The 24,318-nt window shown below is 43.8% G+C and overlaps 3 protein-coding genes across 5 annotated transcripts; 1 reads left to right on the forward strand and 2 right to left on the reverse strand.

Annotated features, from left to right (window-relative positions):
• Positions 1 to 2,687: 2,687 nt before the first annotated feature.
• On the reverse strand, positions 2,688 to 10,705 carry LOC117467878 (protein YIPF7-like). The gene is made up of 6 exons (XM_034111781.1): positions 10,608 to 10,705; positions 9,919 to 10,041; positions 6,361 to 6,479; positions 6,007 to 6,152; positions 5,731 to 5,912; positions 2,688 to 3,283 (listed from the first exon to the last, which is right to left on the reverse strand). The coding sequence occupies exons 2-6, from the start codon at positions 10,038 to 10,040 to the stop codon at positions 3,121 to 3,123; spliced, it is 732 nt and encodes a 243-aa protein (XP_033967672.1). The 5' UTR covers position 10,041; positions 10,608 to 10,705; the 3' UTR covers positions 2,688 to 3,120.
• Positions 10,706 to 11,282: 577 nt separating this feature from the next.
• Positions 11,283 to 15,495, forward strand: LOC117467711 (ragulator complex protein LAMTOR3). Of its 3 annotated transcripts, none has more exons than XM_034111539.2 (7): positions 11,283 to 11,373; positions 11,778 to 11,807; positions 12,681 to 12,715; positions 12,798 to 12,856; positions 13,581 to 13,714; positions 14,717 to 14,780; positions 15,257 to 15,495. In XM_034111539.2, the coding sequence occupies exons 2-7, from the start codon at positions 11,799 to 11,801 to the stop codon at positions 15,328 to 15,330; spliced, it is 375 nt and encodes a 124-aa protein (XP_033967430.1). In that variant the 5' UTR covers positions 11,283 to 11,373; positions 11,778 to 11,798; the 3' UTR covers positions 15,331 to 15,495. The 3 variants fall into 3 exon arrangements, with proteins under 3 accessions (XP_033967430.1, XP_033967429.1, XP_033967431.1); XM_034111538.2 differs by having other exon boundaries at positions 11,290 to 11,378; XM_034111540.2 differs by lacking the exons at positions 11,283 to 11,373; positions 11,778 to 11,807 and having other exon boundaries at positions 12,672 to 12,715.
• A 2,104-nt stretch (positions 15,496 to 17,599) lies between these two features.
• On the reverse strand, positions 17,600 to 21,315 carry LOC117467478 (dual adapter for phosphotyrosine and 3-phosphotyrosine and 3-phosphoinositide-like). Its single transcript, XM_034111115.2, has 4 exons — positions 21,199 to 21,315; positions 21,047 to 21,109; positions 20,824 to 20,909; positions 17,600 to 17,780 (listed from the first exon to the last, which is right to left on the reverse strand). The coding sequence occupies exons 1-4, from the start codon at positions 21,256 to 21,258 to the stop codon at positions 17,600 to 17,602; spliced, it is 390 nt and encodes a 129-aa protein (XP_033967006.1). The 5' UTR covers positions 21,259 to 21,315.
• Positions 21,316 to 24,318: the final 3,003 nt, after the last annotated feature.

A 24,318-nucleotide genomic window follows, 5' to 3' on the forward strand; every position in this document is an offset into this window, starting at 1 on the left:
GAGTAAGCAGGTCTTTCTTGGAGCTCATGGTCCACTGACTCAGTCGTTTGTCATGAAGCGTAGCGAGCGGAGATCCCCGTCTCTCTGCTCCGGTGAATGAAAGGTGAGCAGCAGCGAGTCTCTGAGAGGAGAGAGAGTTCAGTGTGGAGTAGCAGGAGAGCTCGGCGGGCCCAGGGAGCGCTTGTCTTCGGCCTACTGCTTGGCCAGAGGGACGCTTTAACCGTACACACAGTGAGCAGAAGGGAGACTGGGCCGGCTCCTCTCAGTCCTCCTCCTTCAGTCCAACACACGTATATTCCCTCACATGCTCTGAATCCTCTCCGTAGGGAGTGTGTTCTCACTCAAATAAACACAAGGTCTTCTCTGAGTCATACGGTGAGGGTAGGATCAAGCATGCTTCCTCTTTTAAAAGGCCTAAAGCAGAACCAACCAATCACAGGCGTGATATGTGGCTTAGGTGTACAAGTGCACGAGGCTTTGCGAAATGAAGAAAATCATACATCAGAATAGTTCTGACTGAATACCCCGATGTGGATGGTGTGATGATATTTGTGTCACAGTACGTGGTTAAAGCAGGAACTGGTCTGTACGCGGAGGTGGATGTTTGTTTGTTGTTTATTTGAGATAACCAACCTGTTGGAATAGAAGCCTACATCAAGAGTATAAGAGTGGTGCACTGCAGATGTGTAGTCCGAACCGGAAGTTAGAGTCACAGGGTCACTAAATCAAAAGCATTGGATTTTGGAATATTGCAGAAAATAAGCAAACGCACTATTATGATACTTACACATTGTGTTTAGCATAATCTCCACATATCAATACCACTTTTATGATTTTTGAAACGTAAATGCAATCACCAGAAGCAAACCGCTAAGCTAAAGGCGGCTAATATGGACATGGTGACGTTTAGAAGTCTCATTTAGTGCTTAAGATATTACTGACATCTCTTAGCGTGTGCTAACCACAGACCGTATTCCAGGCAGCTACCCACCAACTACCGGGACCCGGACGTTGCAACATGCTAACTCATTCGGTCTTAGGACTCTTTAGAGGGTATTTTAGGGACTATTGTGTCATTGTTTATATAACATTTGTCGAGTGCAGCTTGACATGTTGAAAACAGTCTGTGCTCAGCGTCACACATTAGTACGAGTGTTGTGCTCAGACCCAGAGAGACGGTGGCCTCGGCGTCCCCCCGTCAGCTGGAGCAGCACCTCAGGGACTGGATCCACCTGCCTGATTGGACCAGGACCTTAGAAGTTACCCGTTGTTAATATCACAGTGAATTGTGTGGACATCTCGTCCCCCCCCCCCGTCCCCCCCGTCCCCCCCCGGCTCTCAGAGAAGGTGTCTGCAGAACATCACTGACTGTGCAAGTGTCACAGTGCGCTCACACCGCCATACATCATGTAGGCTGTGTGAGAAACGAGCTCCTTTTCTTCCTCTGAAAGTCCACATCCTCCTCTGCACACTTTAGCTCAGGATTACACCACGACTCATAAGCAGGGTCCTACAGCAAACAGCAGTGACTAACGAATGGCTTTCAAGACGAGAAACGGACCAACTTTCTGTCAAACGTCCATCGAGAGGGCCTGAGAATGACCTGAGTTAGTATGTGGGCGTCAAGAGAATGTGTCTTTTTTAGTGAGTAGAAAGGATTAACAATGTGAACATTGATGCTGTGGCTCCCTCTGCTGGAATACCAGGGAAGTGTTTCTGTTTAGCCTGAGGTAAGAGAGCGGGAAAAAGAGACATTGTTGCATTGTCCAGACAAATATTGAGTATGGTGTTTCTATGAATAAAACCCACGTATTCTACGGCTTGGAACAACTCCAGAAGACATTTAAAAAATAGAATCTTACTTCAAATTCAAGTTCAAATAATAAAAAATGTTAAGGGTTTAGTCTCAATGGACGGATCTTGTAAAATAATGATATGGAATAGTAAAAAATACACGAGATTAAGAAATCAAGTTCATATCTTTGACGATAATTGGGAACAATGGTTGAGGTATACACCAACACACAACACAACACTAATGACGCTCTCGTTAGATGTGACGAGAAATGTAATGTTATGATTTATCCGTTTTCTTTTTTCTGTTAAGTATCTGTATAATTGATTCTTTTTTTCTCTGTCATGATTTATCGATTACTTTGTGTATTTCACTTTGTTATGCTGTTGTGTATGCTCTGTAACCATATGATATGTAAAAAGGCAAATACAAATGTAATACATGTTATTCTCTAAAATGCAAAAAAGTCACGACCCCACCCACACACACATGTCTTAACACCGTGGGACACTTCATTGTTCAGGGTCCTGCTGCCTGTACTATACAGAGCAGCTGACGTGGAAGAGGCTTGGAGCAGGACTTCAAACTATGTGAACACACACAAGATGAGCTGTGGGATATAAGGAACACATGTCTGGTCCCACCTTACAATGCATACTGATGTGAGGCTGCCCCCTGGAGGTCGGCATCTGATTGGCACTCTGGGGTTGGAAGAAAAGTATAAACTAGTTGGTGAGCAACTTGTACTTATTATCTTCCAAGTCGCTCTTATTGCTGCTTAGAGACAACATATGTGTCAGCATTATGAGGGGGTTGGACTGGCACTATCACCCATCCTAAAAAAGTGTGGTTTGTTAGTTATAACATAGCAACTAAACTTAAATGAGGTTTTATTTACATTGTTATACTTGGCTGAGTAAGGAGAGCTGTAGACATAAAGGCTACATGTGAGCAAACACGACACGAACCTCCCTCACATGGAAACAGGAATCTAAGAGGGATATCATCTGTACATCATTTACTTTCTACATACATATTGAACACAATCATTAACATACAAGTCACTTTAGTATTATTTTAGTTTGAGAAATCTACCATGAAAGTATTAAGGATAGCTTCTTCAAATAATACAAAAACATTGATGAAATAAAGCATTTAGCTGTGTGTTATGGTATCATCCACCCAATTCGCTTTACTGTGAATACTCCTGAGTACATATTTATACACATATACGAAGGGCTGAAACTCTTTTACTTTGTTAGCACGAATACAAAATATTGTTGCTTATTATTAAAGAATGTTCTCTGGATTCAATCTGTTGAATATCAGAAGACAGTGAGCAGTGCAAAGAGGCCGTAGAGCAGGGCACACGGGTACGCCACCAACAGCTGCTGGCCCTCCATCGCCAGGGTGGAGATGAAGATCTTGGAGGCCGAGAGACTACACCAAGAAATCCCAAGCACGGCCAGAACTGATCCCAGGAAGCCTCTGTGGAAACAGACAGGCAGACTGAAAACCAATCTCTCCTGAACTCCCTGAATCCTGCAGGTTTGACAGCTATTTGCTGATTTTACGACGTGTACAACTCAACGATTTAAATAAAAGTCTCTTTCCCACTGTCAGTCACACAGATGTAGTTTGGACCCCACAACAACTTGCTTTACCGCACGCAGTGGCAGAACTATCGACGGTGTTGTGTGTGCTCTCTCACACATTAGTAAGAGAGTGTTGTGCTCAGACCCAGAGAGACGGTGGCCTCGGCGTCCCCCCCGTCAGCTGGAGCAGCACCTGAGGGACTGGATCCACCTGCCTGATTGGACCAGGACCTTAGAAGTTACCCGTTGTTAATATCACAGTGAATTGTGTGGACATCTCGTCCCCCGTCCCCCCGGCCCTCTCCCTGCTCTCAGGGTGTCTGCAGAACATCACTGACTGTGCAAGTGTCACAGTGCGCTCACACCGCCATACATCATGTAGGCTGTGTGAGAAACGAGCTCCTTTTCTTCCTCTGAAAGTCCACATCCTCCTCTGCACACTTTAACTCAGGATTACACCACGACTCATAAGCAGGGTCCTACAGCAAACAGCAGTGACTAACAAATGGCTTTAAAGACAAGAAATTGACCAACTTTCTGTCAAATTGGCGTAACTATCGACGCTGCAGCCGGTGCAACGCATTTTGCACATTTTTTTATATATTTTTTTTAAATATTCTTTTAAAATATTTTTTTTTGGGGCCCCAATGGCATTGACCGGTTCACGCAGTCTTCAAAGTAACCAAGCAACCTAAATTAATTTGTAATTTGTCTGTCCAATGACCTTGCTCCCTTTCATGTCATGCGATACCTTGCGTGACGACGAGCGAACCGTTTAATCAACCTGTACTGTGCTGTAGCTAGCGGCAGCAAGTTCGGCAGCATTATAACAAATGTAATAGCTTACATTTATAATGTACAGCAAACCAAAGCACAAGAGCAGCGCTCAAAAGAGAAAGGACAAGAGAGAACAAGGAGATGTAACAGCTAAACTGACAAAATTAGAGAGTTTTTTTTGTCATACATCGTCCTCGAAATCGAGCGCTAACGTTAGCAATGTTGAAGTGCAGCGGCAGCCGGAGCCGGAGGCTAACGATAGCTCACCTGCCTCACCACCATCATTGCCATCTAGCTCCACAAGTGAAGCTGTATCCGTGGCTGTGCGACCTTCCTCTCCAGCCAGCCAGGAGGAGAGGCTGGATGTGGCTGTGCCTGGCGGTGGTCCAACAGTTCCCCCAAGGGCCCCAACCGTTAGGGGACTCTATGGCGCTATTGAGACCCCCTGACGCCAAGATCAAAAGCTATATTACAGCAACCGGTCCATGTAGGCCTACCGGCCCATTCCCCAGAGACAAGCCTCAAGGAAACTTATGTTCTTAGTTCGCTGTGCCGTGGTCAGGCTGAGGTGGTCTGAGGCCAGGGCAGGCTGTTGTTGATAGCCTATACATGTGGCGCTTCTGAGTGGTTGTGTATGTCCGTGCGTGTGTGAGCGCATCAGCGTGTGCTTATGTTTGGGGCGATGGGGGGGGGGGCCCAAAATAATATTTGCACCGGGCCCAATCACAACCTTGTTACGCCACTGACCGCACGGCACACTTGATGAACTCTTGCATTTAGGTGTCAAATTTGGATAAACTCAGTGAATCTGGTGCCGTGTTGTGATCTGTACCAAAGAAATGTGTGTCCGATGACCTTTACAAGAACACGAGAACAATAGTGTTCTTCAACTCAATCTAACCTATAATGCGTCTGTTATCAGAAGATAGAGGTGTGATATGTGAGATGTAACACCTACATACATACCGAAAGGTCGCTACACACCAACCTGAGACCAAAGAACCGAAGGCGTCCCGACTTTTAGCCCGCCTACGCCGCCCGCCTACGCCGCCCGCCTACGCCGCCCGCCTACGAACACACCGCAAAGACTTCAGTCGACGAGTGGCAATAACTGTCCTTACCAGCAGGCAGCGGTAGTGTGTATTCGTCATTCAAAAGAGGCAACAGCCAATCAGAGTGATTTCTTTGTCCCGACTTTCTCCGACCTCCTACGGCATGTTGAACATGTTGAATCGGCCGCGGGAGGTGTGAAAATGTGCCGTAAAGCAACGACGGTGCGGGACACACCAACCTGAGTAGGGCGCCGCGAATGCCCGACTGCCTCTGACTCCCAACATCGGGTAGGTGTGTCAGGGCCTTAAAACATAACACCTCAGAGATCCTGTTAGTGCCTTGCTCAGAGCACTTCATCAGGTTTGCTGGTTGACACATTAACTTAATGCATAGAATTCCTGATTTCACTTTTACAACACCCTTCCATGACCAACAATTGTTTTGTTTTTTATCATCCAATGAATCTCACATAAAACAGTATTATAACACACAACCAGTGAGTGGACTTACTGTAAAGAGCAGAAGACGGCGACTGCAGAGACCCCCACCATTGGCAGCAGGCAGTACCCCAGGACACTGGCCACACAGCCATAAGAGACCGCCAGGGAGCTCATGAGACTCAGCAGGACGTACATCCCAATGCAGGCTGTGACACTGAGCCCGTACAGATACCCAAAGTGGGCTTTACCTGCCTGTATGTACGAGAATAAGGACACAGACGGGCATGTGTTATCGTACTGTGCATACTGGGTTGAGCTTGGCAGTAGTACCATGCGAGCAGCTCACCATCATTAAAGTGACCCCCAGTGCCTCACAGAAGAGGACGGGACCCGTCAGATCAGTCTCGTTCATGATGCTGCCATCTGCAGGCTTAAAGGGGTTCAACACCGTCAGGGTCTTCTGCCAGATGTGGTCGAAATTGATGCCAAGTTCTAGACAAGGAACAGAAATGGAAAACAAAGAATGGAATACCAAAGCTTTCTACTTGTATCCCGCCCCTGGTCACCCAATTACTACTAATCACTAATTGGTTGTTTCTACAGCTGTTTCCTGGCATCTTGCACCCAACCTTGAACAGACATTTGCTAGCTAGATTCCAACTAATACAACATGGCTAGTTATTGATTTAATCAGTTTTACCCTCAAGAAGGGACGGCTCCTCTTCGGGCGAATATGTTTCTGTGCCCTCCCCGGAAGTCATTTCAGGTTGGTAGTACTGTCCAGTGTACTGCTGCTCCATGGAGGGGTCAAGAGCTCCACTGAAGACAACAAGAAGCAAGAATTACAGACTCCAGGACGTATGCCTCCACCAACCCATCAACCCACAGTTTACATACATGTCTGCCCAAAATGGCCTCACATCTTTCTGAAATAATTCCTGTTATTTTTGATAAAGATATAGATTGTATCAAGGAGATCATTTCAAGGAACTATTTAGTTTGGATCAGCAAACGGTGTCTACTTAAGAAATGGTTAAAAAATACCTTCATGCAGAGTATTTTCTCAACAAGATTCTGGAAATACCTTCAGAATGACGACGCTGAAGTTGGCTTCCGATTCAGAGCATCCGATTCGGCAGTTAAGGGGAAAGTTAAGGGACATTTAATTTACAGCGCTGAGCGAACAATCCTCCGTGTTTGAACCTCTTAAATCGCTGCATAGCCGATTTATTTGGACTGAATTATCCCAGAGAGTTTAAAGATTCTTTATAACACAGTTTGAGATTTGTGAAACCTTTATTCTATTTGTGAAAATACAAACAAGGGAGATGTCAGTGCTTTTTTCGCATCCTGACCACATTAGACCAGGTCCTGATCTAAAACCACTAGACCTAGACTCATCAAATCTGGACTGGATTATCCCAGAGGGTCTAAAGATTCTTTGTAACACAGTTTCAGATTTGTGAAACCTTTATTCTATTTGTGAACTGAAAATACAAGAAGGCATAAAGGCTCGCCCAGCTGGGAGGTTCACTCTCTGATCCTGATCCTGGCCTGCTGCAGCAACCTCAGCCTTCCACCTGTGTTTGTATTTTCACAAATAGAATAAAGCTTTCACAAATCTGAAACTGTGTTATAAAGAATCTTTAGACCCTCTGGGATAATCCAGTCCAGATTTGATGAGTCTAGGTCTAGTGGTTTTAGATCAGGACCTGGTCTAATGTGGTCTACATGTGAAAAAAGTACTGAATTCTCCCTTGTTTGTATTTTCACAAATAGAATAAAGGTTTCACAAATCTCAAACTGTGTTATAAAGAATCTTTAGACTCTCTGGGATAATCCAGTCCAAATAAATCGGCTATGCAGCGATTTAAGAGGTTCAACACTCCTGGAGGATTGTTCGCTCAGCGCTGTAAATTAAATGTCCCTTAAAGAGCATGTGACACGGTTTTCCCCCATCATCCAAACCCATCAATTTGAGTACATATTGTCCCCTTGAAAACCGTTACTGAACTGATTTTGGATATTTGTACTTTGATAACCATTAATCCTTCAATGTTGACCATTTTCTGGATCTTCTCTGGGATTCTTCAAGTCCCGCCAAATGATGGGTGACGTCATTGCGGGCACAGCGCTCCAGCTGCACCGTCCAGGATCCCAGCTTCTGCATGTAAACCTTTATATATATACAGTCAGATGTAAACGCACGACGGCGCACACAGCAGCACGCTCAGACAGCGATGACAGGTTCATGTTGAACGTGTCTGAGAGCTCATATGAGGCTGAAGGATCGGTTTATGTTGTATCTGTTAGAAGTTTAGGAATGAGGTGCGTCAATATGGGCGATCATACGGTCATGTAGCCAGTGGGACTGGGACTACAAATCATCCCGGGACTCTCGACCGGCCCACTTCGGTACCGCTAGTAAATTGTCAACGGGGGGAGTGGGGGATGTGCTAGTGACTTATCCGACCGGCCCACTTCGGTACCGGCCACTGCGCCCAGCCCACGTAAACTGTCAACGGGGGGAGCCTCACTGCGGGGAAACGGTGGACCTCGTGTCCCGATCGGAGTGGGAATAATAATAATAATAATAATCCGTGCATTTTATCCATTAATTTCCCCAACATTGTGGTAAAAAAACCACACGTTTAATCCATGTTGGTGTACTACAACTACAAAAAGCATCGGTTTGTTTTCTCATCAGGAAATGCAGACCGGCTCAAACGATTTTTAAACCTCATCTTCACGATCATTTAATGTATCATATGTTCGCCGAATTGACAAGAAAGCACTAATAAATGTAGTTTCATCCACTTGAGTTTACAACCACAAAAATAATCGATTTGTTTTTATATCACATCCGACGGGAGGAAATTCAGCAGCTCTCACTCCCGATTTTTAATCCTAATGTAATCATCATCTTCACCACGATCATTTATGTTTATGTCGCCGAATTGACATGAAAGCACTGACAAATATGAATATACTGTAGTCAACTTCATTAAAACGTTATTAACGTGCCTAAACTCAGTAATTCACCATTTCTACGCATGACAACACACTTTGTCCGTGTTTGGCTCTCTCGCCGCACAGTGAAGCGTTCCCGCATTGACGTCACTTCCGGCTTCCCCCAAAACTTCAAAATGAGTCGAAGGAATTTCCCCACGATGTTCGAAATTATTGATATTTATCGTAACGGTATCGCACCTTCTTTTTTAAACTTACGGTTGGAGATGACTAGTAGCCCAATATTTCATTGCACAACAGTTGTTGGGAGGCTGTCACAGGCTCTTTAACTTTCCCCTTAACTGCCGAATCGGAAGCCAACTTCAGCGTCGTTTCAGAATAAGCGCTACGTCTGTCCAAGGGCCCTGTGGTGTTTTTTGTATACATACAGAGTTTTTCTTTTATCCTTGAGGTCTGATCAAATGTTGAATCTTGCAATCATCTTTTGTTGCTACATTTGGGCCAAATGATACGTTCCATATCTGCGTGTCCGAGAGGGTCCGCTTTGGGCATTGTGAAACAAATGGCGCTTGCATTGTGTAGCAGACTGACACTGGCCTTCAATAGTATTATGAATGGAAACATATTGACATTGCAAAGGATAGTACATACGACCCTTTAGCGTGTTACTTAATATATCTAACTTATCTTAATATATCTAACAGCTAAATGTGCTGTTGGTCTGAAACTAATGTCATGCCTCACACACATACGTGGTAAGATTGAGTGGTTCAGTGATGAGGTATTTTCCTATTGTATTTTAGAACATTGCAGAAAAAAAGATCTTTGGCAAACATATGTTTATGATGCGTAACGTTTTGTTCTTTATGATTATCTCCACATAGTAACACCACTTTATGCTTTTTGAATTGTACATGCAATCACAGGAATAAAAGCTGTAAACAGAGAAACTTTTATGTTAGGCTATAAACAAACCACATCCCGATTGCATGACTTCGTCTCACCACCGCTAAGCTAACGGCGGCTAACGTTCGGTGTGATGTTTAGAAGTCTCATTTAGCTGCTTGTTAGTAACCGTTGTTTTTAAATTCACCAGTGGAGTATTTACTGACATACTTTATGTCCTACAACAAAACCTGAAAACCTTTTAAGTTTGTGTAAACCACAGATCTTATTCCAGGCGTCTAACCAAAAGCACATTAAAAAAACTGTTGATTTTGAGGTATGGGAACCGGAAGACCGCAACACCACTCGATATAGGGTTATCTTAAAAATGTCAAAAACGTACGTGTCGTCATAATCAGGGTCTGCAGAATTGTGGGTCTCATAGTAGGCCACAGTGTGACCCTGGTCATCGATGTAGTATCCTGACTGGTAGAAGTCCTGCTCGAAGGGCTGGAAGTCCCCCATGCTAACCAGACAAACACAATCATGTCAAGGAAATCACACACAGTACTAACAGAAATAAAGTATCCTCCTTTAGCGTAACGAGGCTGCATCAAGGCCTTACTGGCTTTTTTACTCATTGTTGTTATAGTCAGTGTCAACTCTTTGGAAACGCTCTGATTAGGAATGGACAGATGAGCATCACAGAGGTGTCTCCTCTGGTAAACATATGTCCACCATGTACCAAACATGTTTACTTGCTGATTTTCAAAAATGTAATCACATCAGACATTGTTTGTCATAGCAGGAAAAGCAAAGGTGAAGCTAAACATTATTATTAATAAATGAAAGATGGCTCTTTCTCAGCTAGTATTACATTGTGATGCATTACCAGTGCTCTACAAGTCCAACAGCTATACGACATGTCTATTCGACCTCATTTCCCCTCCACATTACATTTCTGGTCGAGTTTACATCAATGTTATTAGACTTGAACAAAGTCTAATTCGGACATATGGAGAACTTGAGTGGTCATATTTCATAGCACATTAGTTTGTACGATCAAACCTTTTGTTTTCTCAGAGAACTCACCTGTTTGTGCTTGCAATACGCAGTAGGCGGTCTCCCTCACAGTAGTGTGTTTCCAGAGAGCATGGGAAGTCCAGTCTGGTCCAATATTCTATTAATAGTGGGCTATTTTTGGATTTGGTCCCAGGGAAATGACAACTGCTGAGCGCCTCTTTCTTCTGTTTCTACAGGAGTTAAGGGTTACTTTATATACCTAAATAAACAAATATTGCAAACATATTTTCCATTGTAGTGGCATGAATTGCTGGAAAGGTACTGTATAACCATAACATTTTTACAAGACTAGGATTCAGTGGCTCGGCAAAGTATTACAAATCCATTAGATGGTTTGATTTTGGTCTTTTTTTTTTAAAGAATTATTTGTATAAGATTGTTAAAGGCTAAGCAATTAAACGTATACATGAACAAAGTCTAAGCATTTTGATCATCTGGCCAGTTGGTCCATTCAATTCAGGCTCAAAGCAAACATATCCGGAAATATATATAAATCCATGACTTAAGTGTTTTGAAATGTCTTAAATGTACTGTAATGAGAAAGTTGATAATATTTCATGCTGTTCCCCACTCCGGTACAGTAGGTTGCGGAAGACACCTTTAATTAATGTTTAGTCCGCCACCGACGCTACCGACGAAGAAGAAAACAGCGCAGTGCACAGTGCGCAGTTTGCGGTCACGTGTTACGCAGCAGCGACTCTCCTCAACACTTCTTTCAGAGCCGGAAACAAAACAAGCTGTCATGTGATTAGTGGTAGTGCCTCTCGTGAAGAGTGTAAGGTTTGCGAACCCATTTCATGTTTTATATTGTATTTTGTGTAGTTTGTTAATATAGCATTTCAGATAAATGTTGCATGCACAGGTCAACCTAACTATAGGCACTAGTTTAACTTTATTATTATAGGAACAAACCTAAGAGATAAATATCGGCTGATATCTTGCTAAGTAGCTAACATGTCAACCTGACCGAGGAGTTTGTTTCTTTCTAAAGTGAATTAATATGAACAGAAAGTGAAGCTAACGTTACTGTAATAGAGCCTGTGTCTCCCGGTGTAGCTTATATTGACATACAATGAAGACAACGTTAATCTAACAAAGCTTGTTGCTGTCTACAGCTGATGTATATTGACAGATAGTGAAGCTAACTTTAACTCTAATGAAGCCTGTTTCTCCCCACAGCTGCCGACCGCTCTGCATATCATGGCTGACGTGAGTGTGTGTGTGTGTGTGTGTGTGTGTGTGTGTGTGTGTGTGTGTGTGTGTGTGTGTGTGTGCGCGCGCGTGCGTCTGTGTGTGTATGTGTCCCGTGTCCACTCCTCTCCCAGTTAGCTAGCCCCAGAATCTTTCTCTAGCACAGAGACGGACAAACCTAACGGAATGTTTTTTTATCAAAACGAAATGTCGCATTTACTGGATATAGCAACTTACAACTTGTTGGCAACATATAGTGCGCGAGGGCAAAATGTCACAACATATTGTAGCGTAAAATGTGAGTGTGTGTGTAACATGACGTTAGCATGTAGCTCCACACTGTAGCACTCTTGTATGTTAACCAGAGCTTACAGCTGCAGGGTCTTCACTGTAATGAACATGCACACAAAACAACATGGCTTTCAGATATTTCCCAATAAACTAATAGGAAAAGGAGCATATAAATACAAATATAAACACATCTAAAAAACACAAATCAATTACTTTTTGTTACTTTACAATAAAGATTTTTGCATGAAAAACACAAAGTATGATATTTAGTCATAAATTAAACTAGCCAACAGAACAACTTCTTAGTCGATAAATTAACATAAACACATTAATTTGACACATTTTGAGTTATTTTCTCATTTAATTCAGATTTGTCTGCATTGTGTAACTTTTAAGTGTAATACTTAAACAACATTTTGCTGATAATAATCTTAATTATATTAACATTTCCAATGCAGGCCTTTCAATAATAACAGAATATTCTAACAGTGTGGTATTAATACTTGTGCTTCCGTAAAGGATCTTTGACTGTCGGACTGACGGGCAGCTTGTTGTTACCATGTGTCTAACTTGTTGTTTTCCATCCAACACATGTTACAGGATTTGAAGAGATACCTGTACAAACAGCTGCAGAGGTGTGTACTGTATGACCAATGCCCAGCTTTGAGCCGTATGGTGTCGGCTCATGTGTAACATCTTCTCCGTGCTTCCCTTCAGTGTGGAAGGTCTGCATGCTGTGGTGGTGACGGACAGGGATGGAGTCCCAGTTATTAAAGGCAAGGAACCTTCCTGAACCTTTCCTCTCATCATTGAGTGTGCTCCTTTTCCTCCCACTGCAAACCACAGTAAAGGATAACCTCCATTATCCATGATATTGTGGTTTTGCTGGGTTGGGCTTTTATTTCCTGTGTGAGCCATTTTCAGAACAGCATCCAGTACTACTTGTGACTTCCTCTGTCTGCTGGCAGCTTCTTGCTGTGGTCCTAGTTATGTAAATGTTCCATAAACAACAGCAGGCTATTTCAGATCAAACGGAGCCCTCTCAATGGCCGAATTGCAGCATGCAAAATATTTAATATGAACTGTGCATGCCTAAAATAATTTCCTCCAGCCCTAGCCCACATATTCTCAAATCAAATAAAACCGAATACACCCTTTTCATTAAAGAAACAAAATACATAGGCCGTCCGACCCATGAACTTTAATTAAGATGTGCTTCTGTCAACTTGAAGTCAAGCGCTGTTTTAATTCTGGTATGTAGTAACACTAATATACAATATAACTCTTCAGTGTTAAGTCGCATGGTGTAGATTTTATTTGATGTTCTAAAACATGAAGCTACATCCAGTACCTTCCTGATGTCGTCCTTTATACAGCCTTCCTATCAATGTGTTGAATGGATCAGTCGGACCCAGCAGGGGACTGTCAGCGTTGTCTCTGGAGTGTGCTTGACTTAAAGTGGTTGTTGTTGTTGTTAACATTGCCTCTGTGTCCCTGCAGTTGCCAATGACAACGCCCCGGTGCACGCTCTGAGGCCGGGCTTCCTGTCCACCTTCGCTCTGGCCACAGACCAGGGCAGCAAGCTGGGCCTGTCCAAGAACAAGAGCATCATCTGCTACTACAACACCTACCAGGTGTGTGCTCCGCCTGCACACCAGCCGCTAGGGATGGGTACCCGAGCCGCGGGGCTGAATTATTAAAGAGCGTGGTACCGTTAAGCTGCGACGTTAGCCGTCTTTTTATCGGTACTGGAGACATGTCAAAAATATGTCATGTGTATTATTGCTACACAAACATTATATTGCAGTTTTAGTGTCGCCAACTCCGTTTCTAACACGCACAAAGACTGCAACATGGTTATTTTTAGTATTTTCGATCTTTCTAATCCAGACGAGAGATCTCTCTCTCTCCCCCGCCTGCGAGGGGGGCGGGCAGTTACACACACGCTCTGCTACATGCAGCAACACACACACACGGAGGAGATGGCGTAGAGAACTAAGCGCTCCGAGGTGTGGTTTAAACTTTACCCGTCTCGATGTGGACAAAGTTACCAAAAGTGGAATAAGAGTTTAGCATGTCAGGGCGGTAACACGAGCAGTTTGTCTAAACATTTATCAAAAGTGCTCCACATTCAGACGGAGGAATGCACCGGGTTCCACTGTCTTTAGCAGCTCTGTAGCCCCGTCCACGAGGAACCTGTTTACGTCAGGTGTTCTGCATGCTAGCAGCAACACACGGAGTTAACTACATTATACAAACATGGGCTAATGATTAGAGGAAACTGAGTTATTTAGTTTGTTAAAGTTTCAGCTATTCTGTTTACAGTTCTGTCCTCAGATTATTTAATACGATCTGTTAAACATTGTTGTTTCTTTTGATGTAAAATATTATGTATTTAATTTAAATAAAAAGCAATGTTAGTTTTGTTCACAATTTGTTTAGTTAGTTTATCATATTTGTATAAGGACCGGACCGATAAGCGCTATCGTTAAAGCAGTAGTGCCGATAAAACCGTAGCGATACCCATCCCTTCCTGCAGCTCACACACCTTGTTTCATGATGCTTTATCTGTTGACACACACTGCACGTCCTGCACTGACACCCCAAGCCCAACCTGTGTTTCCTCTGTCGATCAGATTGTGCAGTTCAACAGGTTACCGCTGGTCATCAGCTTCATCGCCGCCAGCAACGCCAACACAGGTACAAAGTCTTCAAGTCAAGAATAATCGAGCACAGATATGATCAATGATCAGGGATCTTTTCCAACAGGTTCATCCAACATTCAGATTGTTTAAGCTGCAGCTGAAGAAACCTTCCATTTACAATCACTAGTTCTGACAGTCCATCCGTAAAGAATGGGGTCGCAACATGTTGTAAACAATGATGAACATAGAATACACACCGGGGTCATTTAAGTCAGCCTTTTAAAGTGATCAGATTAAGAATCAATACTTTTTTTTAAATGTTCTGACCAGTGTAGCCATTATTATATTCTGAAGGAAGCGCATGCCGGATTCGTACTTGCGTCCACCACAGCATGCACTGAGCTGAAGACTTGAAATATAACATGTATGCAAAGTCCTTGTATGCGTCAGCCTGCCTGGCAATAAGCCTCACCAGGAGCAACAGATACATGTGTGCTTAATCTGAAGGAAGCACGTGCCTTGTGTCCTCAGGTCTCATCATGAGTCTGGAGAAGGAGCTGGCTCCCCTCATAGAGGAGCTGAGGCAGGTGGTGGAGGTCACATAGACAGACCTCCTCTTCATCGTGATGATGATGGAACTCTTCACTGTTGACTTACTTCTGCCTTACCTGTAGACTCTTTCTTCTTCTGATCAGCTTTTAGACACAACCATATTATATGTCCAATCAATGTGAGCAAAACCCAATAAATGTTTCCTGTCAACAACTTCAGTCGTCTTTGTATCTCTCATCGTGTCATGTCCAAACACACATTATAACCCTGCATGTGTTAGGTAAGGGCAGTTTCTCATTTGACATGCGAGGACCTTCAAACCGCCACACTGGTTTCTCTCGTGTTGTTGTCCACACGCTTCACACTGTGACGTTTAATATGGAAACGTTACATTGGATGGAAATTATTCATAAATTAGAATAAACAGGAAGAGCTAGAAATGTCAACTCTGTTCCTGTTTTATCGTCTTTCATTGCAAAATAAGGAACGTTTATTTCTACATTTATTTAACAGTCAGTGTAAACTTCCGTCTACATTGTCGCTCTTATTTCCTACATACTAATAACATTGCAATCCTAATACATAAATGCCTCTGCATTCAATCACAGCTGGTTGTGTTGGAAGCAATGGAGACGACACTCAGAGCAGGAACCCTGATGGTTTGTTTGGAGCGTTAGCCGGAGACTTCACAAGACGTGCTGTGCCACGGATTGACACGGTAGAATGCCAAAGCAGTTCTGATGATCTCTACCCCAGGCCCGTGTGTTGAGCTAGTTCAGAGAGAAGCATCAGCAGTGTGCATAACAAGATGGAACCATAACACCTGTCAGCTGACGCCACCAGGCAGGAGCAGGGAGGCAGAGCACAGAGCACAGCATCCAAGGGGCAGGACAGACTGATCAGCTGGGTCAAAGGGAAACATTGGTTGTCGTCATAACTTGGTTGATAACGAGCTCTGAAAGCAGAAGTTTAGGGGAAATAATTGCAATCAGACTTCAAGTATTTTTAACAATTTATTTAAAAAATGAGTGTACCTCTGTAAAGTGTATAATTTGGGCGTCATCACTGCCTAGTGGCAAAGAAGAAATCCCCCTTCCCCCCCACTCCATTGCCCCCGGGCGCTGCACAATAGCGGCCCATTGCTCCTGGTGCTAGGATGGGTTCAGAGCAGAGGCCACTGTCACTGTGCTCTGCATGTGAGAGGGGTTCATCCCTCCAATTATCTTTTCTAACATGTATTCCTTTCCTTATTAAATGTCTTTCCTGCGGGCATCAACTTTTCTTTTGACGTTAGACATTTTGGTTCCGTTTATACTCTTCATGATTACACGACTGGACTTAAGAAGAAACTGCAACATCTTAAGAGATTTCAGTGAGCCGGTACAAAATCAAGATTCACTGTGCGACATGTCGTTCATGGAAACCTTATTCGTGTAAAGCGGAATAGAATTGTTTGATTTATTGTTTTGGCACTTCTGTGTAACAGTGGTCAGCTGGAGCGGTGTCCTCACCACTGGGAACCAAAATAGTGGTGCAGTGATGACGTGGGCCAACCCAGCCGTTAGCATCACAAGCGCTCTATCCACAGAAAGCCATGTGGGTTGGGAATACTGCAGGAAGTAAGCTCTGTGACGAAACACACATTCATGATACCTACAGGTGTTTGTATTTACTGACATATTTTATGTGTAGGCATCTTACCAAAAACACATTCAATTAAGGAAGTACTGAGAGATGCTCTTATGGATTCATGCTAGCAATATCTTTGGGGTCCCGAGGGTCGTAGAAGCCAACAGCACGCTGGTGACGGAGCCACGTCCAGGCCAGCCTTGATGTGATGCTACACCTTTCACATGCTAATGGACTCTCCTTCACGGTTCCTTCCCTTCGTCTCCTGGCTCTTTGCGGACAGCTGTCACCGACATTTGCTTATCTGACTGAAAACAGAATACATTGCATTACATTTAGCTTCTATTCAAAGCACCTTACAATAAGTGCAATCAACAGTGAATATATATCGAGCTATCAATAACACAAAAGATCATCGTTTTTTTGGCCACGTTTTCAAGCGCAGCGACAATGCAAATGATCCCAGCCCTGGAAGCCTAACAGTTGGAAGCCAAGTCAACATTAAAGTGCTGCTGCCACCTCAGAACACTTCTAAGTGTAAATGTAATATAATACAAAGATAAGTGTGTTTAACCAACAGAAGAACAGTGGTTGACTTAAGGAAGTGGGTTCACAAGCTGTGAATGAACTGTAATAGTCTTCTCCTAAAGTCTGGACCCTCTCAATAGTCCTTTAGCTGGTTTTCTCTCTTTGCTAAACTATGATCTGGATTGAAAGGCATCGACCCTTCATACGTTTGAGTTGCACTTCCTGCCAAAGTAACACATTCATTCTGAACAGACTCACCAGTTTCCACCTGATGATCTTGATCCACTCATCTGCCTCCACACCCGTCTTTGCACAGAGATAAAATGTCCTTTCAGGAAACACTAAGCTGTGGACACAAAGAGAAGAGGAGAGCATGACATTGGATCATCTGGTTTTTGATCTCATCCCTTGAGTCAGAGTCATTAGCCTTGGTTCGGTCTAGAGAAGCCTGTTCTTAAGATCGAAGTATAGGTTCCCTACTAAATGGCTTTACTGATTTGTCTTCCTTGTTTTTAACCCTTGAGCCTCAGCGGTCACTCAATGGCCAAAAGTAAATCAGGGCTATAACATGTGCGTTGTAACACAAACCCTGTTATCCCGCAGTTTAGATCGATGACTAAGCAGCAGTGGACTGTGTGTGAAAGGCAAAGGTTGTAACCTCTGCTACCCTTTAGTTACTGTGCACCTCTCCCTCCCTCCCCCATTTCCTTCTCTTATTGAACTACTTCCCCTTTTTTGTAAATACAAATATGTTGCTGCCATGGGGAAGTTGCCTCAGGAGCCTTGCTGTAGCTCATCTCTTCATAGTGTGGCTGTCATCTGAATATAATGGCCTATCTTTTTCTTATATTTTTATCTCTTTAGTAAAATTGCATTTTTCGTTCACTTTTTTCATTATCTTTTGTACAGTTTTTTATTCCAGTTCTTCAACCCTTAAATCATGTTTTCATTAAAACATGTAGGCTATTTCCTATTTCAGAAGTGGAATTGCAGGAGGGAGGAGCACCCTTATTGACTACACGCTACACTCAACAAGTGCTTTATACTTCACACCATTGCTTCAAATGTACCACCTTAACAACATCTTTCTACTTAGAAGGCACAGGGCAGCACGGTCCTACTCGGTTCCATTCAGATACATTATGATGTGTTCGAGGTCTTTGCTGTAAACATTTGTATAGGTGAAAGGTTACATTATTTTGATCACGATTTGTTCAAACAGCATTCTGTAAAATTGAGTTTTAGGTGAGAAATTGCACAGCACTATAAATCCTCAACACCGGAGCCCCTCAAGGCTGCGTGCTCAGCCCTCTCCTCTACTCCCTGTTCACACACGACAGCTTCAGGTTCCTCGGTGTCCACATCACTGAGGATCTAACACAAACACCATCACCAAAACAGCTCGACAGCGGCTCTTCTTCCTCCGCAGGCTGAGGAGGTTCAACATGGACAAGCCCACAGGATTATCAAAGACCCCCATCACCCCAGCCACAAACGGTTCTGTCTGCTGCTATCTGGCAGGCAGTACCGCAGCATCAGGACTATGTGTGTGTAGACGGTGGAAGCAGGGAGAGGCATATACGTGCCTTGATCCCTGCCGAGTCGACGCACAACTGTTGATTGGTGTCAGTGCCAAAACAACTTTTTAGAAGCAATGTGCTCATGGTATAGATGTGGCGCATACTTCTTAGTTCCTACTCTTTTCCCTCACCCTATCCTAAGGGAGTGCATGTATGTAGACACGTTGTGCCTCTCCATCTCTGTTCCTTATACTTCTTACTTTCTTCGCCTTTCCCTCAACCTATCCTAAGGGAGTCCATGTAAATAGACACGTTAGTTTTGCTGCTATAGGCTTAGACTGTCTGGGGACACCATACTTCTTCCTTCTGTCTGTCTGTACCTGTAAGTAAGTAACACTTTATTTATATAGCACCCTTCTCAACACGGATATACAAAGTGCTTTACAGTACAGTACACAGGACACAATTCAAAGTACAACTATAACATGTAGAATAAAAGGCATAAAACAGCAGCAGGTAATACATACGATAAAACACCAATAAAAGACAGCTACTAACTCACCTCCTCCGACGACCCAAAGGCCTGTCGGAAAAGGTGGGTCTTTAACTTCCCCTTTTCTCTGTTGAGGCCGAGGTTTTTATTATCTGGGGGAGTTTGTTCCAAAGCCTTGGGGCCACCGTCTCAAAGGCACGGTCACCCTTAGTCTTTAGCCTGGTTCGGGGCACGCTTAGGAGGCCTTGCTCAGGGGACCTCAGGGCCCGGGTTGTGATGTGCGGGTGGATAAGGTCATTGATGTAGGCTGGGGCTTGGCCATGGACAGCTATATAAGTGAAGACCAGTACTTTGAATTGGGTTCTGAGATGGACAGGGAGCCAGTGCAGGGCAGAAAGGATCTGAGTGATGTGGCATGTTTTTTTGGACCGAGTGAGTAATCTGGCTGCAGCGTTTTGGACCTGTTGAACCAGTTTATCGATGTTTTATCGATCTTAAGCTTTGACAAAAAATCCATAAAAAAAACGTCATCTGTAGAAGCCGTAATACTGTAAAAAGTACAACCTACGATGGCCTACCTGCCTGTCAGCCTTCCATCGGGGCAAAACTTACCTCGTGCCCTCATTGGTCATGTGCGCGTTCTGTGTGTTGGAGGAGGGGCTCTGTGAGGAAGTGGCAGATTTTCTCCGGTTGTGTATTTTCAAATTCTAGCGATCTCGAGCCGGTTTCTCAAACTTACCTACCCCACCTTTAATTGTGATTAAATAGTTTTAATTGATTGCTACCCCTACTCACAATAAACTGATTATGTAACGCAACACCATAAGTTATGCATGGTATTGTAGTCCTGATGTATGTTCAAAATCATTCAAACACATCTCAAGGTCCTCATCAGCTGATTGAACTTGACCTAAGAATGGAACTTTTTTGAATGTGCTTAACGGGCTTAATGAAAATCAATCGGAATTCTTGGACAGCATAGTGTTTAGCTTCAGACAACCCTTTGCCTCTACAACAGCCCAGTTTATTCTGAAAAATTTACTCTTCATGACACTTCATTTAAAATGACAAGCAGCTATCATTGGAAGATGTAATCGTAGGGTTAGGGTTAGAGGCTGCCATACAAGGTGCCAACTGCTCAAGAAAGGCTCAGATTCAGGCCACTGGGAGTTTTGAGGTTAAGTATCTTGCCCGAGCACACATTGACATGTTGACTGCAGGGGCTGAATATCACACCAATGACCTTCTGATTGGTAGAAGACCATCTACCTTCCGAGCCACAGTCGACGCAAACACAAACATTTCCACACTCTTTATGTAAAATCAGTAATGCAGCCTCTCAGTGCTGAATAAGGTCCTACCACTACATCACCTACCAGAAACAGTTGACTCGTTCCTGAGAGTAGTCAAACTGTACTGCAGAGCAGGCTCTGAGGTCCATGGTCCGGATGGGCTCCTCACTCTGCAACAGAGATAGACACTGTCTACAAGTCCCAATAGTGATTGTCTAGGACTAAGAGCAGATTAAACTCAATATTAGCCAAATACTGTAATCAAATATTTGAAGTAACATCGCCTTTAGGCTAAAGAGAGATTCACCACTTTGTCTTTGAAGTATTTGAGTTCATATCTGTTGAGTGTGAACCATCTCTGTTTCCAGTTCTGCACAAAAGATTAAAAGTCTGATCAGACACATGACTACTCGTTTATGTTTGAGACACAGTGAGGTGTACCAGCTCCACTGATCTTACCTTCACAAATGCTCCTTGTTTCGTCAGATAGCCTTCCTTTGTGCCTAGCTGAAAAAACATAGTTCATGTTAGATCATTCAGATTTATAGCAAACCTTAAAAATCATATTCACTCAACTGACCAGCTTTTTAGGTTCTTCATCAGTGAACAGTGAAGTTGTAACATGTTGTTGTTGTTCTTGGCAGTGTTAATGCCTTCAATGTTGAGCTGCAGGTTTGGACCTCAGCATTTGACCTAAAAGAGCTATGCTTCTTGCGGTCTGCAAATGGATACCGTTGTAGGACTGATATTGACAATGACACATTGGCCTGGCTCTCATGACAGGAGCTGAACATACCAAAGACAAACGCCAGAAGAAGAAGAAGAAGAAGAAGAAGAAGAAGACAAGAAGAAGAAGAAGAAGAGAAGAAGAAGAAGAAGAAGAAGAAGAAGAAGAAGAAGAAGAAGAAGAAGAAAGAAAAGAAGAAGAAGAAGAAGAAGAAGAAGAAGAAAGATGTTATTGTCCTGGGGTTGGTTAAGCAAGTCAACTCAAGTATGGAAGCCCCATCACATAAAACCAGCTGGTGTCATGGCGGAGGTATTAACCTCCATCTAACGACTGCTGATCAAAAACCTTTGACCACAAGAAACAACTCTTGTAGTTTGTGGGCAAAAGTTAGCAAAACTAGTCGTGTTATGATGATGTCAACAACTTCATTCACTGGTGAAAGCTTATGCCCCCGCCAATATGTCACCAAGTGCCTGTTGCGAAGGAGTATTGATCTTACTTATCCTAGGAGGAAAGATATATGCTTTATAGGGGTGTAACAGTATCCATATTCGTCCCGAACAGTCACGGTTCGGACGTCACGGTTCGGCACATGCAGTCACACGACGAACACGCCTTTTTTTCCGAGTGGGAAAAAAGTCTGTCATTCAGGGCAGTATCCATTACACTATTTATAATCCAGGGGCGGCATTGCGCCTAAAGCTGTTTGCCAGCCGCCCTTAGACAACAAATGAAGAACAAGAAGAAAACACAACAAAACGAACAAAATACAAGAAGAAGAAAAGTTAGTATGGTGATTTCAGATAACACACGAGCTAGAACCCACCTGCTTCTTTTAAATCAGCTGTGTGGGAACATTTCGGGTTCCCTGTGGACTACAATAACGATGAGGTGCGAGTGGTGGATCGGACGAGCGGCGTTGGTGCGGTATGCTAATGGTAACACACGCCAAACATGCTAAATCATATCAGAAGGCATCACCCAGATTTGCCAATCACCGGAGCCGAGAGACCAAAAGAAATAACGGAAGCTATTGGCATATATATTCCAATTGCTATGCGCCCTTTAAACACTTTCTTATTATGTATGATGTAATATGTTAGTTGGTCATCTAATGAACAGTCGCGTGTCAGAGAGAACAGTCGCAATTTTTACAGGCTCCCACTGCCTGTTAGCATCTGGCATCTGTTAGCATCTGGCATCTGTTAGCATCTAGCTCTCCTGCTCACAAACATCTCCTGCTCACAAACATTTAGCCATCCCTGCTTATACAAGTAGTAGTTTTAGTTGTCTGCAGAGGCCAACTCCCACCTGTCGAGTACGGCTGTACTGTGGTTTTTACCTCCGGAGACGTCGCGAAGAGACGGAGCGGCTCCACCTGTTGCTGCCTGCGATCTGCGATCTACGGAGGCCTGCTCGTCGCGAAGAGACGGAGCGGCTCCACCTGTTTCCTGCCTGCGATCTGCGATCTACGGAGGCCTGCTCCCACCTGTAGAGTACGGCTGCACTGGAGAGGTTTTTACCCCGGAGTCGTCGCGGAGAGACGGAGCGGCTCTACCTGTTGCTGCCTGCGATCTGCGATCTACGGAGGCCTGCTCGTCGTGAAGAGACGGAGCGGCTCCACCTGTTTGCTGCCTGCGATCTGCGATCTGTAGAGTACGGCTGCACTGGAGAGGTTTTTACCCCGGAGTCGTCGCGGAGAAACGGAGTGGATCCACGCTTCGGGCTTGGCCTGCTTCCACCGGGCGTGTGCTGCTGTGCGGAGGAGGATTTTACCACGGCTGGGGCCTGCTTTCCACCTGTCCTGGTTCTGCTGTTGCAGAGGCCTGCTTTCACCCCGGGGATACCACGCTGCTGCTTTCGTCTGTCCTTTGCTGCTGTGCTGATTTTGCTCCAGGAACATCGCGGATTCTGTGTGCTGGTCTGGGAAAATGGCCCAATCGGGATTCTACTGTGCCTGTTAACTATTTTGAACTATGAGAAGATCTCTAGTCATTCTGAGGAGTCTACTGGATTCAGGTCTGTACTGCCACCCGCAGTGGGCATCCCCTGCAAAGGTTCGGATGTGTTACACAAACAATTACCGGTTGCCTTGTCACAGACAATCTGCTCGACAAAATATGTTTGTCTTTTTTGTTTTCCTGCGATGATGGTTCTTCAGGACTGCTTCTTAAGCTCTAATCACTCTCTGACTTTTCCGGTGATTCTAAAGTAGATGACAATGTATGTGTGTCGCTTAAGAGGAAAATATGCCTGTTTTTATTGTTGTTATTACTGTCAGGAAATGTACAACCTAACCCTGGTCCGCCCAGTAGTAGTAGTCAGATCGTTATTTCTGCTGATTTTAAAGCTAGGTCTGGGTTGGGTTTCATCCACTTGAATGTGCGCAGTCTGTTAGGTAACCTAGATTTTGTCCATATTTGGGCGAGCTCGACTGACGCTGACGTCATTGTTTTATCAGAAACATGGCTAAACAAATCTATTTTGGCCTCTGACATTGCCTTAAATGGTTATAATGTGTATCGAACCGACCAGCCTAATAAAGGTGGTGGCGTTGCCATTTATGTTAAGAATAAGTTAGTGTATCCACATTAGTTTCCAAATCTATCAGTAAGCAATTTGAATTTTTAGCCTTAAATATAGAAGTGGCAAAGGGTCAACAGGTCATGGTCATGGGCTGTTACAGACCCCCTCAGCTGTCAAAGACTCCTTGTCTTCGCTAGCAAATATTTATCGCAACTAGACTACAAGGAAATAGTGCTACTTGGAGATTTTAACTGGGACTGGTTAACTGCAGTGTCAGAGGATTTTAAAACCTTGTATCTCTTTAAATGTACTCAGATTGTTGACAG

Source organism: Pseudochaenichthys georgianus, chromosome 22 (genome assembly GCF_902827115.2).
Source record: "Pseudochaenichthys georgianus chromosome 22, fPseGeo1.2, whole genome shotgun sequence".
Taxonomy (NCBI): domain Eukaryota; kingdom Metazoa; phylum Chordata; class Actinopteri; order Perciformes; family Channichthyidae; genus Pseudochaenichthys; species Pseudochaenichthys georgianus.

What these genes read in the sequence shown, in the direction of transcription:
- LOC117467878 (XM_034111781.1), bottom strand. Translation starts at nt 10,040, where the DNA reads ATGGGGGACTTCCAGCCCTTCGAGCAGGACTTCTACCAGTCAGGATAC. An exon ending in GGAGCCGTCCCTTCTTGAGG is followed by an intron (nt 6,153 to 6,360) that starts GTAAAACTGATT and finishes TTCCTTGTCTAG; the next exon opens with AACTTGGCATCAATTTCGAC. An exon ending in GCCGTCTTCTGCTCTTTACA is followed by an intron (nt 3,284 to 5,730) that starts GTAAGTCCACTC and finishes CTGTTTCCACAG; the next exon opens with AGGCTTCCTGGGATCAGTTC.
- LOC117467711 (XM_034111539.2), top strand. An exon ending in GCTACTACAACACCTACCAG is followed by an intron (nt 13,715 to 14,716) that starts GTGTGTGCTCCG and finishes TCTGTCGATCAG; the next exon opens with ATTGTGCAGTTCAACAGGTT. An exon ending in CGCCAGCAACGCCAACACAG is followed by an intron (nt 14,781 to 15,256) that starts GTACAAAGTCTT and finishes TTGTGTCCTCAG; the next exon opens with GTCTCATCATGAGTCTGGAG.
- LOC117467478 (XM_034111115.2), bottom strand. Translation starts at nt 21,258, where the DNA reads ATGTTTTTTCAGCTAGGCACAAAGGAAGGCTATCTGACGAAACAAGGA. An exon ending in AACAAGGAGCATTTGTGAAG is followed by an intron (nt 21,110 to 21,198) that starts GTAAGATCAGTG and finishes TCTTTTGTGCAG; the next exon opens with AACTGGAAACAGAGATGGTT. An exon ending in GAACGAGTCAACTGTTTCTG is followed by an intron (nt 17,781 to 20,823) that starts GTAGGTGATGTA and finishes TTGTGTCCACAG; the next exon opens with CTTAGTGTTTCCTGAAAGGA.